The 16,745-nt window shown below is 42.7% G+C and overlaps 1 protein-coding gene across 6 annotated transcripts in view; it reads left to right on the top strand.

The window, feature by feature from the left end:
- ACVR1 (activin A receptor type 1) overlaps window positions 1-16,745 on the top strand; it is a 115,921-nt gene that overhangs the window by 50,272 nt on the left and 48,904 nt on the right. For 5 of the 6 annotated variants that reach the window (XM_070731554.1, XM_070731552.1, XM_070731553.1 and 2 more), the window contains one exon: window positions 10,289-10,362. In XM_070731554.1, the coding sequence (XP_070587655.1) occupies window positions 10,296-10,362 (67 nt within the window). In that variant the 5' untranslated portion in view covers window positions 10,289-10,295. Of the gene's footprint in view, window positions 1-7,392; window positions 7,440-10,288; window positions 10,363-16,745 lie in introns of all 6 variants that reach the window. The other variant, XM_070731551.1, reaches the window with a different exon arrangement.

The following is a 16,745-nucleotide window of genomic DNA, read 5'->3' as shown; positions in this document are numbered from 1 at the left end:
TCCCCAGCCATCATCACCCAAGGCATGAATATCTGCATTCCACCATGTGCAAATGCTTGGCTTAACAAGTTATTGATGCATCTAAATTGTTCACGGAGAGGGAGGAAGACCAATAAGCATTAGCTCGTCTTGCAAGAAAGGCAGCCTGTTATATATATATATATTTTGAAGAAGAACTCATTTGCTCTTTTCCAGGCTGGCTGTTTCTATTGCTATGCGTGCCTTCTTCTATGGGAGGGTGTAAAGAATTTTGGCCCCATAGATTTCAAGAAGCACAAGTTGCGCATGAAACAAGGGCTCTTGTAAAAGCATTAGAGAGTTATTATTAACATAATGGTGCAGACATCTGTAGAGTCAAATATGTCCTTCCGCAGTTTTGGGGGCGGGGGAAACTGAAGTTATAGGTATTTATTTTATTTTATTTTATTTTTTTATTTCATTTCATTTCATTTCATATTTCATTTCATTTTATTTTATATTTTATTTCATTTCATTTCTTTATTTTTATTTTATTTTATTTATTTTATATTATTTTATTATTTTATTATTTTATTATTTTATTTTATTTTATTTATTTTATATTTTATTTTATTTTTTTTATTTTTTTTTATTTATTTTATTTTATTTTATTTTTTTATTTTATTTATTTTATTTTATTTATTTTTTTATTTTTTTTATTTTATTTTATTAGATTTGTATGCCACCCCTCTCCGAGGATTTGGAGCGGCTCACAACCCATCCCATAAATAAATCCAGTGACAAAAGGGAGAAGCCTCTACATTTTTGTTTCCTTCTCTTCAGTTGGTTTTCCTGAGTATCTAGTTGTACTACTACAACCTTGCGAGCATTGAACCGAAGCCTTATCTAGAAATAGCATTGATTAGAAGCTATCAAATTTTCCTGCTCCTTTGTTCAAGGAGGCATCTTTTTTCTCTCCTTGACAGGAATGCATTGTTGTGGCATTTCCTTTGTTGCACTAAAATAGCTTTCCCTGACCCAGTGCTGTCTTGACATGTTGAATCACAGCTGTGACCGTCCCCAGGTAGTAATACAATATATCTGAAAAGCACCAGGTTGAGGAATGCTCTACTAGCTAATGTACACACAATGCTGGCTTAAATATTGCAAGTTACCTATGCCTGTGTACATTCTTGGAGTAAATGTGGAGTGTCAATTAGCTTTTTTGACTATCTATAGTTACCCATAAACTCACAAACATGCAGGGGTCTTGAACCATGGCAGATAAATGATTTGTAACATGAGAACACTTCAGAAGCCTGTAAGATTTTTCTGGGGGAGGTTTTCTTCCACAGACTTCGTGAATAGACCAGCAACCCTTAGAATCAAAGTTACAGGCAGCATCTTATGTCCTTATGCTTATTAAGTATCATTTTTGGAACAATTACATATTAAGCATACTTACTAAGGGGATAACCCATTCATTGTCCTGTAACAGAAATACCTTTAGGGTAAAGGATTCTCACAGTATGTATCTCATATTTTTATTTTGCGAAAAGACAATATAATTAAAAGTCTTGGTTCACGTTTTAGTAATCACAATTTTTTTAAAAAAATCTTTACAGATATGACATTGTGATTCATGTCAAACATGGAATGAAAAACAATATGTAGTGGGGTTTTTTTTTTAGAACAAGCATTATTATCTCCTCCGTATTTAAAGACTGCTAAAATGAATGTTAATTGCTTCATCTTTAATATGCAGAATGGGTTTTATATAATAATAAGCTCTATATTTTGATTATTCTCGTTGATAAAAGATGAAGCAGATGAATTTTATGTGAATATTTTCTCTTTCGGTAAATCCAGGCATGGAAGTTATTCTGTAGCATTTTGCAAAGGGCCTTCAAGAGCAGCAATTTCATACTGTTTTTGCAAAAGGTCCGATTAGCAGTGCTGTAAAAGGGGGCAGAAAGCTTAGTGGCACCTTAAAGACTGATTGCATAACCTTTTCTGGGCTAGAGTTCGCATCATCTAATGGTCTGACTGTATCTGGTATAGATGTCATTAGCAATGCAAAATAAATGGACGGCTTTACAGGAAATTCAGAAAGTTCAGGTCAAGGACACTTCAGTCCATAACAGTTTAAATTAAAATTCATTTTACTAGTCTCTAAAATGTGAAAGGAATGTTTGCGTAACTCTGGAACCATTTGCTTGGTGTGATTATATGATCCAGTAAAATGAATAAATGCCTTTTTTTAAAAAAAAAAAATGGTGTGTGTTGGGCAAAGGTGGTATGACTTGCTTGCTGACCTTTCTGGATTGCCTTTGTAATGTAGAGAAAAGAGCACTTAATAGGTAATAACAGCAATTAATAGTGATTACATTTAATCTTGAAAACAGCCTTTGCAAAGAAACCCAAAACCCTGCATACTTAAATAAACAAAAGTATAGAAGTTATAGTGTATTAGTAATTCTACATAAATGTAATCAAAATTGTATCTAGTAGTGATATATAGAATTCTTATTGGCCAAGTGTGATTGGATACACAAGGAATTTGTCTTGCATGTGCTCTCTGTGTACATAAAAGAAAAATATACATTTGTCAAGAATTATGTGGTACAACACTTAATGATTGTCATAGGGGTCAAATAAGCAATGAAGAAACAATATTAATATTAGGATACAAGCAACAAGGTAAAGTCATACAGTCCTAAGTGGGAGGAAAAGGATGATAGGAATGATGAGGAAAAAACTAGTAGAAATAGAAGTGCAGACTTAGTAAATAGTTGAGGGAATTATTTGTTTTGTAGAGTGATGGCGGTCGGGAAAATTGTGGAGTATGGTTGTTTGGAGAAAACTGGTGTCTAGCACAACATTAGGTACGTTTAGCTCACAAGTCCCTTCTAGTCAGGCCCAAAATACTAGGCCCAATCCAGCATCCTTTCCTGAGACAACTATTGTTATTATTCAATTGTGTTAAGATTTGTGCTAGAATTTACAACCTTAGAGGTAATATATACAGACAAAACTGGATAAAAGCATTTCAGGTGAAATTGTGGATTATCTATAAATGAGGGAAGATGATTTTATGAACATAAAAACTAGTTAAAACTATTAATTAATCCACATAATAAAACCAAGATTGTGAGATGTTAATGAAGATGCCATACATGTTGCAACTTGATGTCATACATGATGCAGTTTAGAATCTAGTCTGCATTATCTTAACTGTATAGTAACATTCTCTCAACTTTAGGGGTTAAATAAGGTAATTGTGTTGACAGTGGTATAAATCAGTGTTTCCCAACCGTGGCAACTTGAAGATATCTGGACTTCAACTCCCAGAATTCCCCAGCCAGCATTCGCTGGCTAGGGAATTCTGGGAGTTGAAGTCCAGATATCTTCAAGTTGCCATGGTTGGGAAACACTGGTATAGATAATGCTATTGACATATAGCTTAGAGAAAAATATAACTGCAAAGTTGAAAACAAAATAGGATAGAACTGCCTTATAAGGAATAGCTTGGAAGTTATAGGCCAGTGATGGCGAACCTATGACATGGGTGCCACAGGTGGCACGCAGAGCCATATCTGCTGGCACGCAAGTCATTGCCCTTAGCTCAGCTCCAACGTGCATGTGTGTGCCAGCCAGCTGATTTTTGGCTCACATAGAGGCTCTGGGGGACATTATTGGCTCCAGGGAAGCCTTTGGAGCATGGGGAGGACAAAACACGGGCCTACTGAGCCCACCAGAAGTTGGGAAAGAGGCTGTTTCTGGCCTCCAGACAGCCTCTGGGGTGGGTGGGGAAAGCTGTTTTGGCCCTCCCCGGGCACTGAATTATGGCTGTGGGCACTCACACATATACGATCGCATGCATGCAATTTCGGCACCCAAGGGAAAAAAGGTTCACCATCACTGTTATAGGCAATCTAACAACATTCCTTCTGCGGCCATAGCAGCTTCCAAACATCCAAAGTGCATTAAAAACTATGTAGAAATTGGGAGGATATTTTTTTGTGGGATTTAAGGGGAAAAAACATTAGAGACTTAACACACTTAAACCTCAGTTATCCTTCCAGAATGTGTCTCAGTACAACTCTAATGAGATTTACCACCCCAACTTCTAAAATGCTTCTTGGATTCAAGCCATTTCTTCATTCCAGTGCAGTCTAAGCCCTGCCTGTGCTACTCGAGGAGGTAGCCGGGTTGGCAGTGGGGTTCCCCAGACTTATTGTCTTGGGGGACTTTAACCTGCCGTCGCTCGGTGAAACCTCTGGACTGGCACAGGAGTTCATGGCCACCATGACAGCCATGGACCTGACCCAAGTAGTACAGGGTCCGACTCATGAGGGGGGGCATGCACCCGACATGATATTCCTCTCTGAGCAACTGAGTAATGGTCTGAGACTAAGGGGCTTAGAAGTGTTGCCTTTGTCATGGTCAGACCATTTTCTACTGCGGCTTGACTTCCTGGCTCCAATCCTTCCCCGCAGGGAGGCGGAACCGATTAAGCTGTTCCGCCCCAGATGCCTGATGGATCCAGAGGGCTTTCAGAAGGTGCTTGGGGTTATTCCAGATACACTCGTACACAGTTCGGCAGAGTCTCTGGCTGAGGCCTGGAACAAGGTTGCAGCGGAGGCTCTTGACCGCTATTGCGACCTCTCCGCGGCAGTAGACCCCGTAGAGCTCCATGGTTCAACGAGGAGCTCCGGGAGTTGAAACGCCAGAAGAGACGTCTAGAGAAGCGATGGAGGAAGAGTAAGTCCGAATCCGATCAAACACTTGTAAGAGCACATGTTAAGACTTACAAAGTGGCGCTCAAGGCGGCAAGATGCGCGTATCATTCCGCCTTGATTGCATCAGCGGAATCCCGCCCGGCCGCTCTGTTTAGGGTGACCCGCTCCCTTCTTAATCAGGGGGGAGTTGGGGAGCCCTTGCAGAGTAGTGCCGAGGATTTTAACACGTTTTTCGCTGATAAAATCGCTCGGATCCGAGCGGACCTCGACTCTAATTGGAATACAGAGTCGACTGACAACGAGTCAGTTGAGGTGACTGGGGCATGTACTTGTCCACCTGTCTGGGAAGAGTTTGATGTGGTGACACCTAATGAAGTGGACAAGGCCATTGGAGCTGTGAGTTCCGCCACCTGTTTACTGGATCCGTGTCCCTCCTGGCTGGTTTCGGCCAGCAGGGTGGTGACACGGAGCTGGGTCCAGGAGATGGTCAACGCTTCTTTGGGGAGGGGGTCCTTCCCGGATCCCTACAAGGAGGCACTTGTGTGCCCCCTCCTCAAGAAGCCTTCCCTGGACCCAGCCATTCTCAATAACTATCGACCAGTCTCCAATCTTCCCTTTATGGGGAAGGTTGTTGAGAAGGTGGTGGCGCTCCAGCTCCAGCGGTCCTTGGAAGAAGCCGATTATCTAGGTCCTCAGCAGTCAGGATTCAGGCCCGGCTACAGCACGGAAACTGCTTTGGTCGCGCTGATGGATGATCTCTGGCGGGCCCGGGACAGGGGTTTAACCTCTGTCCTGGTGCTTCTTGACCTCTCAGCGGCTTTTGATACCATCGACCATGGTATCCTTCTGCGCCGGCTGGAGGGGTTGGGAGAGGGAGGCACTGTCCTTCAGTGGTTCTCTTCCTACCTCTCTGGTCGGTCGCAGTTGGTGTTAGTGGGGGGTCAGAGGTCGACCTCTAGGTTACTCCCTTGTGGGGTGCCTCAGGGGTCGGTCCTCTCCCCCCTACTATTTAATATCTACATGAAACCGCTGGGTGAGATCATCCAAGGGCATGGGGTGAGGTATCATCAGTATGCAGATGATACCCAGCTTTACATCTCCACCCCTTGTCCAGTCGGCGAAGCAGTGGAAGTGATGTGCCGGTGCTTGGAGGCTGTTGGGGTCTGGATGGGTGTCAACAGACTCAAGCTCAACCCGGATAAGAAGGAGTGGCTGTGGGTTTTGCCTCCCAATTACAATTCCATCTGTCCATCCATCACCCTGGGGGGGGAGTCACTAACCCCCTCAGAGAGGGTTCGCAACTTGGGCGTCCCCCTTGATCCACAGCTCACATTAGAGAAACATCTTTCAGCTGTGGCGAGGGGGGCGTTTGCCCAGGTTCGCCTGGTGCACCAGTTGCGGCCCTATTTGGACCGGGAGTCACTGCTCACAGTCACTCATGCCCTCATCACCTCGAGGCTCGACTACTGTAATGCTCTCTACATGGGGCTACCTTTGAAAAGTGTTCGGAAACTTCAGATCGTGCAGAATGCAGCTGCGAGAGCTATCATGGGCTTTCCTAAATATGCCCATGTCACACCAACACTCCGCAGTCTGCATTGGTTGCCGATCAGTTTCCGGTCACAATTCAAAGTGTTGGTTATGACCTATAAAGCCCTTCATGGCACTGGACCAGAATATCTCCGGGACCGCCTTCTGCCGCACGAATCCCAGCGACCAGTTAGGTCCCACAGAGTTGGCCTTCTCCGGGTCTTGTCAACTAAACAATGTTGTTTGGCGGGACCCAGGGGAAGAGCCTTCTCTGTGGCGGCCCCAACCCTTTGGAACCAACTCCCCCCAGATATCAGAGTTGCCCCCACCCTCCTAGCCTTTCGTAAGGTCCTTAAGACCCACCTCTGTCGTCAGGCATGGGGGAATTGACATGTTCCCTCCCCCTAGGCTTATAGAATTTATGCATGGTACGCTAGTGTGTATGATTGGTTTTAATTTGTGGTGTTTTTAAAATTAATTTAAATATTGGATTTGTCTTACATTGTATTGCTATTGCTGTGAGCTGCCCCGAGTCTGCGGAGAGGGGCGGCATACAAATCTGATTAAACTGAAACTGAAACTAAGTCATCTTCTTCCCTGCAGAGGAAGGCTCAGTTTTCATTGACCCCCGAGGGTTGTGTTTTCTAGGGTTTGATGACTTTTTTAAAAATTTGCTTAATAATAATCTTTCTGGTTGTTTCATGTTTAGGTGAAAAGCAGTAGTGGAACCTGACTTCTTGGCTAACATTCTTGGCATCTGTGCAATTGATATGTGTTTTCAAAATTAACAGGCTTTCTTTTAAGGTCTATTTCTGCCTTGCTTGAAAATATATGCAGCATAGCAGCATATCCTGTGTTCTCTGAGCAAAATGGCAGCCGGCAAGAAATTTTGACATCTCTTCCAAAAGTTTCTTGGCAGAATTTCAACTGCCTAAACTGTTGGCTTATGCTAGACACTTTAGTGTAGTAGAGAGCTGGGCTCTATTTATTTTTAAGCATTATATATCAAGAACTGCTTGGCATTTGTCTCCCTAAGGGTATCATTTAAACAGCTTGTCTTGATCAATATAATAGCTTCCTGATAAAATGAATTACAAAATCTGTATTTTTGGCAGGCTAAGGCTGCAAATTTGTTCTTTCCTTTTGTTTTTGTTCCTGCAAGGTCTGTGCAGTAACCTAGCAGTGAAGACCTGGTTCGTATTTTTCTGGGTGCGTAAAGGCTACCATTAGTTAGAGTACATTTGGTTCAACAGTGATAATCATGTACGTAGCATTTCAGCAAAATATTCAAATGGCATATAATTAGCTAAAATACATGCAGCCCAAAGCATCTATGAATTAAATCGCATATTGCACAATTAGAATTTGGTAATATGATTTTCCCTCTCTTTTGCCCTTTCCCCACCTCTCCATTTTAGAGCATACAGATAGTCCTCCACCTATGACCACAATTGAGCCCAAAATTTCTGTGGCCAAGTGGGAGTTTGTTTAGTGAGTTTTGCCCCATTTGACCTTTCTTGTAGCAGTTGTTAAGTGAATTACTGCAGTTGTTAAGTTGTAAAACACTTCTTGTCAAATGAATCAGGCTTCCCCATTGATTTTGTGGTCAGAAGGTCGCAAAAGGTGGTCACATGACTTTGGGACACTGCAACTGTCATAAATCTGAGTCAGTTGCCAAGCATTTGAATTTTGATTATGTGACCATGGAGAGACTGCAATGATTGTAAGTGTGAAAAATGGTTGATTTTTTTCAGTGCTGTTGTAACTTCAAATGGTCACTAAACAGCGTTCCAAATAACATCCGAGAAATAAATCAGAGTCCAAGCCTTGGCTTTCTTCCAAGTTCCAATTTATTAGCAGAGTCATGTTGGCAACTAACTGTAGTCAAACCGGTACTAACTTTCCTACAGTTCCCCACCCACGTTAAGGTTCAGCCCTCGTCCCCACAACCACAACTTCATCACGTGGACCAGTCTGGTTGTCTGCAAGCCCATGGGACTCCTCCATATTTCCACTGGTATTGAACAAAGGATGACCTTGGACTTTCAAGAAGGAATTTGTTGTGGCTAGTAACTTTCCCTCTCATGCAACCACCCCTCCCAATTCCGACCATACTATTCTAATTGTGGCAGGCCAAAGTCTCTAGCTTCAAACAATGGCTTTGGCCTGACATTATTGTAAGTCAAAGACCACCTATATTTGACAAGATTCTGGGTACCTCATACTATAATAGTTACAGCATTCTTTCTCCCTAAAAAAACCTATTAATGTCAGTTCAAAATGTGATCTAAAATTACACTTTTAAAAAGGCCTAGCAAATTACCACATAAAACAATTTATTATGTCCAAGTTGATCGAAATCATCTTCTTTTCCCTTTTGTCCAAAATATTCCTGATATTTTGATGGATTCCAAAACCTTGCAATGTACTGTAATCAACATGCCTGCTTTATTCCCAGTGATAGTTAATGTAATTAGGGACCAAACTTGCCAGTTTGAACCCCAAATGCGGTAATTATAAAGCAAGCCCAGTTCACTGTCAGGAGATATCCCGGTGGGCCAACTTCCAGTCAGCATGAAATTGCAAACTGTTACATTATGGTCTGATAGGAATGATACTGCTGATTCCGGTGGGATGAGTACATTAGACCCCGTAGTGCAAAAAAGGGGGCAAAAAACCAGCCCAAACGAGAACGGATCATTTTGTCTTTTTAAAAAGTGAATAGTTTTGCTGCTATGTGATTTTCTAAAGGTAAAGTTTATCTGGTAAGAAAGGACTTTTTTTTTAGTTGGTCGAAGTATCAGCCTTTGCTTTGGAATCCTAATACAGTGGTACCTTGGTTCTCGACCACAATTCGTTCTAGAAGTGTGGTCGAGAACCGATTTGGTCAATACCGAATTAATTTATCCCATAGGAAATAATGGAAATGGATTTAATTGGTTCCCAGCCCCTGTTGACTTGCTGGGAACCAATTACATCTATTTTCTTTATTTCCTATGGGATAAAAAAATCTGAGGAGCTCTATAAACGCTCCAAGCTGCAGGAAGAGTGGAGGCGGCTGCAATCCCGGCAGCTTTGGGGGGCTCCTTTCCTCAGTGCTTCGTCTTGTTACAGTACCTGTAGGCAGCTGCACTAACTTTCTCCTTCCCGGCGGCGGCAACGACGGCAGCTTCCCTTCGAGGAGCAACAGCGCCGGGAACGTCACTTAATGAAGGGAAGCTGCTGGAGTGGCGGCAACTGCTGAGATGGCTCCGACGGCTTCCCTTCCTCACGTGACGTTCCCGGCGCTGGGAACGTCACGTGACGTCAGCTTGGAGCGCTTATAGAGCTCCTCAGCCCCCCGAAGCTGCCGGGATTGCAGCCGCCCCTGGCGGTAACATTTCGGATAATGAACAAAATTTTCTGTGGCTGTTCGGTATCCGAATTTTTGTTCGGATACTGAAGGACATTTTTGCTGAAAATTTTGTTCGGTATCCAAAATGTACGACAACCAAAGCGTTCAAGAACCGAGGTACCACTGTATTACACACTAAGCCTATTCAGTGGGGCCAGTTTGATTAAATGGATAAGTTGCCAGGCCATAAATTGGAAAATCATCAGTTCTGAGTGAGTTTGAGCCAGTCACTCTCACTCAGCCCTAATATGAAGGCAATGGCAACCACCTCCCAAATTTTGTCAAGAAACTGGGATTTGTCAGTTTTCAGGAATGAACATTAACTAAAAGTACACACACACACACACAGAGTCCACCCCCACCTCTGTTTACATTAACTGCTGTTAGGAATGGCTTGGAAAACCCACCGCCTCAAATTTGCAAGAGGGTTTCATATTTGTAAATGCACTATTTTGTAGACATTTGGCTGTTCTTACAAGGTTGTGTCTTTTGCCATTCCAGCCTCTTACAAGCTCTTCATGTTAGTCAAGCGATTGTTAAATGTACTTGGGAAAGTGCTCATGCAACAATGCAGAACTATCATATACAATTGGTACTCAGCTAGAGTATGCTTAGTTGTGATTTTTATTTTTAAAGCAAGAATCTTTTTCCTCTTTTTCTTTAGATCTACAATGATAAATGGACTTATGATTGTTCCTGTTCTTGTGATGATAGCTCTTCTTTCGTCGAGCAAGGCTGGTAAGTATTTGGGTTTCAGATCATATTTAGCAAAATACACTTCAGTATCACTGGTGTGTTTCTACAGGTTATATAGATTAAGTGAGAAGAACTCACTTCTTCAATTAGGTTGATTGCAAGTATGTATGGTATTTTTATGTTATTATTTCTTTATTTTATTGTTGATCTTTATTATTAGATTTTAACTGTTTTTATTGTTGTTGTATTTATTTCTACTCTCAGCCGCTCAGAATCCGTTTTAGAGTGAGTGGCATATAAATACAATAAATAAATAAATAAAATTAACTAACCCCACAGTTTAATATACTATACATGTACTGTATATCCTTTTCAGGGCTGATGTGTGTGTGTGTCTGCTCCAATTAGCAATTTAAGGTTGCAGGTTCCATGTTGTCTCAAATCCCTTTTGACTCTCTTTTTCCCGGGTTCATTATCATTTGAATTCCTGTGCTAAGCAGAAGGGTGGACTGGCTGGTCTAAAGGCAGACTGCTTCTTGTTCTGTATCCTGAAAAAGACAGAATTCCATTTCTGTTTCTAGATCAGTAAAAACAAAATGTTATTGGGAGCATACCTTAGATTTTGTGTGTGTTCGTCTCCTAACTACTATCAGATTTTTGTTCTGTCAGCAGAATTAGCCATGATCTCATTTTGGAACATAGTTAAGATTTAGCTCTTAGCAAGTTCTTGAAAAGTTAAGAGTGAGGAAATGATGGAAGCTTCACCAAGGATATGGAATGGCAAATGCAGTGTGGAGTTTGTCTATAGCAGTGGTTCTCAACCTTGGGGTTGGTACCCCTTTGGGGGTCAAACGACCATTTCACAGGGGTCGCCTAAGACCATGGGAAAAGACAAATTTCCAATAGTGTTAGCAACTAAAGCTTCTATTCTGGCATCTCGGAACATATTTTTACAATCCAACCAATCAGGCGTTTACAGGGGGGTGTCCCTCTGACCTCTTGCCAATCAGCTTAAAGATCTGTTGGAAGAATTGGCGCTAAATTTATAGTTGGGGGTCACCACAAGATGAGGAACTGTATTAAGGGGTCGCAGCATTAGAAAGGTTGAGAACCACTGGTCTATAGTATAAATGTTTATTTATTTAATTTATTTAAATGTTTTTTTATCTATTTACTGTACATGGTTGTTACCTAAAGGGTCCCGGTTCTCTCTGAACTTAGTTTTTTTTTTAGATATTTCATTATACCAATAGGTAAAATCATCAGTGATACTTTACTCCCTGCTAGGCCTGACTACATTACCTAGTTTGGTTAATGAAATGTCTTCAAGAAAACAACCAAGGGTATCCGAGTCGACCTTGAGCCAGTGAGATTTGAACTGCTGAACTGATGGCAGTCAGCACAATTAGCCTGCAATACCGTATTCTAACCACTGTGCCATAACGGCTCAGAGGGCCCCACAGTTCAACCCTGAAGTATAAATATTCTCCTTCATTGGTACTGTTGCTATTTGCCTAAAACTTAGGGATTGAAGGCACATGAAAACCCAATGAATTAATAAATTTGAGCTAGAACCCCTTTATGTCCTGCTGTGCTTCTTTTTCCTAAAAGAAATGGTTTGGGACAAAAAGGCAATGTCATTCAGCCCAGAAGAACTTGTCAGGTTATATAAATAGGTTATTGGCATAAACACTATTGTGCCATCAGTTAAATGTGTGGCCAAGACACAAAGCATGAGCAGTTTAGCTAAAGTTAATATAGGCGTAAAATTTAGTTTTTCCTTTTTCTCCAACAGTCCTTCATGTTTTGAGGGAGCTGTGTTTTGAGTATGACCATTCCTGTGGTATAAAATGAGTATGTTGTGTTTTCATATTCCCCTCCACCCTCTTTAAATTAGCGATAAGCTTTATTCCTTGAGTGCAGACTTGCTTTATTCTGAGCCGAACATAACTGAAAGTCTTTGATAGGGGAGGAATGTCTAGTGGGACCCATTGTTAAAACTTCCTTTTTATCTTGCTAGATTCCTGATATTTATAAGGTCAGGTATTACTTAACCCCAATAAGAGGGACCTTTTTGCTTGTTAAGAGTTCTCAGCCTTTAAAGTTGCAGTAGCCTAAGATTGCAAAAAGTAACTTCTGGGATGATTGGACAATGAAGATTTTTATTTACATTGAAGCTATCCATTAGAACAGTGGTTCTCAACCTTTCTAATGCCGTGATCCCTTAATACAGTTCCTCATATCGTGGTGACCCCCAACCATAAGTCTAGCGTCAATTCTCCCAACAGAGATTTAAGCTGATTTGCAGGAAGGTCAGAGGGACATCCCCACTGTCCACGCCTGATAGGTCGGATTGCAAAAATATGTTCCAAGGCGCCAGAATAGAAGCTTTAGTTCCTAACACCCTGGGGAATTTTTCTATTCCTTTGGTCTTAGGCGACCCCGTGAAAGGGTCGTCTGATGCCCAAAGGGGTCCCGACCCCCAGGTTGAGAACCACTGCATTAGACGTAACTTATAAAATAGAAACCAGTGTCTTCAGAAATCACTGCACAAATAGTCCTCAACTTACAACCATTTGTTTAGCAGCCCATCAGAGTTACAATGGTCGAAACAGAAGGGGGTTGTATAGCATGTTAATATAACATCTGCTGTGAGGATATCTCCCAGTTTGTCAGGCTGACCCACAGTTTTCACCATTATATTTTTAATGCCCTTTTCACAGATTAATATAGGCAAGCCTATCATACTGTTTTTAGACAGAATTTTTCTGCTGTATTTTGCTCTTTCCCTTTAACATATCACTTTCAATAAATGCAGATCAAAAACAAGTATTTGCCAGGATAGAAAACTTAAGCAAGAAAGCTACACTATTCAAATATACTGCAGAGTACTGCAAACTGTGTCACAGCATGACTGATAGAGTAATACATTTTCTAATGCCTGCTGTGTTATTTTGTGCAGCATTTGTTAGTTCAGATGGTGCATTAGAATAAGTCATGTTGCTATTTAAGCCTAATTCCATAGAGAAGAAACACTAAAATAAAGGTGGAATGCCTATTAAAGCCAGGGTTTTTTACACTTCCCTTCTCCCAAGTCAATTGCTTAAAGATATGGCCTGGTGTTCCTTTACAAGGAAAAAAAGGACAAGAAAAAATATAAAAACTTTGTCAGCTACAAAGCAGTTTGAAATACCCATTATTATAAATGATAATTTATTATGTTATGAAAAATATGAGAAATGTTGTGAAAGGATATAAGTGGCCACAGTGGAAAGAACACATTTTTAAAAATTTCTGTTTGAGGTTCTTTGAACGTATTAAATACTTTCAGAATTGTATTTCTCCGTACTGAAGGAGCGGGTCCAGCAGTCACATGGGTTGCTCATGTCCAATCCGGTGGAACTGAGCCTAGTATTAAAAAAGCTTGCCGGATCCGCCCCTTCCCCAGAATTCGCTCAGTTCGCATATCCTGCGGTTGTATTGTGATAGCTCGTTCAACATTCTAACACCTTCCCTTCGATCCTTTTCTTCAAAAGTAGTAAGATTTGTTTTATCATTATTATTTACTTGCACCAATAGCGCCAGCCGTTTGCGGCTCGGCTTTTTTCCTTTGGAGAAGTTGCGGTTTCGTTTCCCCCCGGCGGTTTTGCCGGTTACGATTCCTGCGGCCGCTTGTGGATTCTTCTAATCCTTTGGCCTGGAGGTCCTGGTGCAAGTATTAATCTATTGAATTATTGATTATTTATTGTATACAATATATTTAAGGGCTTAAGAAATACCTCCTGCGGAGTGAGACGCCTTCTAGTCTCCTGGACTTAGTCGATCGCTTCCCCTTTAAGAAATTTACGGGGCGATTTTTTCGGCGCGAAAGCCTTCGCGCCCTTTTTAAATCTAGGCCTCTCGTGTTGGCCTCCTGCCAGCCGCGTAGGCCTCAGTCCACCGCGTGGATCCCGGAGCGGGCCTTGGGGGTCCCAGGCTAAATTCTCCACCGGCTAAGCCTCCAACCAGAGTGCCTTGGTTTACTTAATTATAAAGTTTAGGGAGGCTGGCCCCGCTGGATTTGGGGGCACGAACTCTGGGTTTGCCCAGATTGTCCTCACGTTTCAGCAGCTTCGAGGCCTCGAAGCAGGATCCATTCCTCTTGGGAAGTCCTTGAAATTCTTCTCCTTATTATTCAGTTATTGGCTCAGCCTTGTCTTCTGTTAATTGTCAGACTATGGCTACTTTTCCCAAGAGAGGCACAACTAAAGGTCCCAGAGAGGCCAGGCCTACAGGCGATGAGATTACTAGTATCCCCCAGGCCTCTTCCTCCTCTTCTCCAGGGGCCCGCCCCTCGACCAAGGTCACCAGGGCCGAGAAGAGAAGGGACCTAGCCCTACAAAAAATCCATGACAAATCAGCAAAACGTTTGAAAGTGCAGGCCCAAGTAATCAGTAGTCAAGACCCACCAGAGGCTTCTAGTCTTCCTCCTTCTGGGGTCCCTGTGTTATCTCTGGATGAGCCAAACCTAGACAGACCCCAACCTAACCTATGGGGCATAGGTCCAGAGGAACCAGATATTATTGAAGATTCCCCCCAGCCAGGATCCTCCCAGGCCTTTAGGGATTCTTCTGCCATTTCTGCTGATATTTCCAGCTTACCTCCTGAGTTCCAGTCTATTTTTGCTGTGTTGTCCAAAGCCATTGATGCCAAACTCTCCACCATCAATGAGCTTCCCTTACCTCTTCCTCCTTCTCGCTCCTCCCGCCCCTTGGGTTCTCCCCCAGCGGTCAGAGCTCCTATGCAGGATGATTCAGATTCCTCCCAGGATGAATATGAGGATATAGAGGATGATGAGGATGCTTTTCAAGGCTTATCAGATGATGAGGAATCCCAAATAAAGGTTCCTCCTCCAATTACTATTTTTCCTTCTCAATTATTCAAATCTCTCCTCCTCAAAGCTAGAATTTCTACGGGATTAGCGGCCCAGGAGAAACAAGCCTCCACTTCCACTGATCCCCCGGAGGAGAATTTACCTTACTTCACAGAGGAACAGGAGGATAACGAGGTAATTCCTATGCCTAAGTTGTTTAAAGATGCTTTACTCAAACAGTGGGAATTTCCAGCCTCTGGCCTTAATCCCTCCACCAAGGACAGAAAGTTGTACAAACTTTCCTCTTCCTATGAAGAGCTTCTATCCTTTCCCAAACCGGATGAACCTGTCAAGATTCTTCACTCGGCAGCGGCTGTGCCAGGCGAGGCGGAGGAAGTCCTCCGCCCAGAGGACAAGCGCATTGAGCAAATGCTCAAAAGAGGATTCACCGCTGATTCCTGGGCCACTAAAAGCTCTGCAGCGGCTTCCTTTTTCTCCAGAGCCATGCTGCTGTGGCTTCGCCAACTTCAACAGCATATTCCTCCCGATGACTTGAGAGGTCAGCAAGACTTCAACAAGGTCTTTGCAGCTGCCCAGTACGTGGCTGATGCCACCTTGCAATCTACTAGATTTTCTGCTAAGTCTATTGCAGCTTCTACTACGGCAAGAAGACTCCTATGGATTCGCCCTTGGCAAGCGGGAGTTCGCCAAAAGTGGCAGTTATCCCAGGGTCCCTTAAAGCGCGACCTTCTCTTCGGTGATCTTCTGGATCCACTCCTCACGGAAACCACGGACAAGAAGAAAGTTTTGGGTCCAACCACAAAAAAGGCTACCAAAACGCAGTCCTTTCGTCGCCCAGGGCGCCAGCAAGATCAAGCGGCTTCCTACCAGAGATCTCCAGGTCAGTATTCCCCCCGCTTTCGTTCCCAAGGTAGGAACTCCAGGGGTAGAGGGTTTCGCTTCCAAAGGGGAGCTTCCTCTAACAGGGCTTCAAAGAAACCTAGATGGTAATCTTACCTCTATTCCCATAGGGGGTCGCCTAGCTCATTTCGCCTCTAATTGGCGTCTCACCTCCAAGGACCCTTGGGTCATTGACACTGTTCAAACAGGCCTTCTTTTAGAATTTATTTCTTCTCCCCCTAAACGTTTTATTTCCTGCCCTTCTCCCAGGTCATCCTCAGATTGTAACCGTATGGAGGAGGCCATTTCTCATCTATTGTCCATCAGAGCCATTCAACCGGTCCCTTCCGGTCAGAAGGGCCTAGGTTTTTACTCCATCCTATTTATGGTTCCAAAGTCCTCCGGAGGTTGGAGAGCTATTTTGGATTTAAAGAAACTAAATCTATTCATCAAATACAGGAAGTTTAAGATGCACTCCTTGTCTTCTATTTTGGCCGCCATTCACTCGGGAGATTTCATGGTCTCCTTAGACCTCACTGAGGCCTACCTTCACATTCCTATAGCCAAATGCCACAGAAAATTTTTACGTTTTTCCTTTCAAGGCAGGCATTTCCAGTATAGGGCAATGCCATTTGGCCTTTCCTCGGCCCCTCGGGTCTTTACAAAGCTCTTG

The sequence above is a fragment of the Erythrolamprus reginae genome, chromosome 1 (genome assembly GCF_031021105.1).
Source record: "Erythrolamprus reginae isolate rEryReg1 chromosome 1, rEryReg1.hap1, whole genome shotgun sequence".
Classification (NCBI taxonomy): domain Eukaryota; kingdom Metazoa; phylum Chordata; class Lepidosauria; order Squamata; family Dipsadidae; genus Erythrolamprus; species Erythrolamprus reginae.
This window is presented reverse-complemented; position numbering and strand designations above follow the sequence as displayed.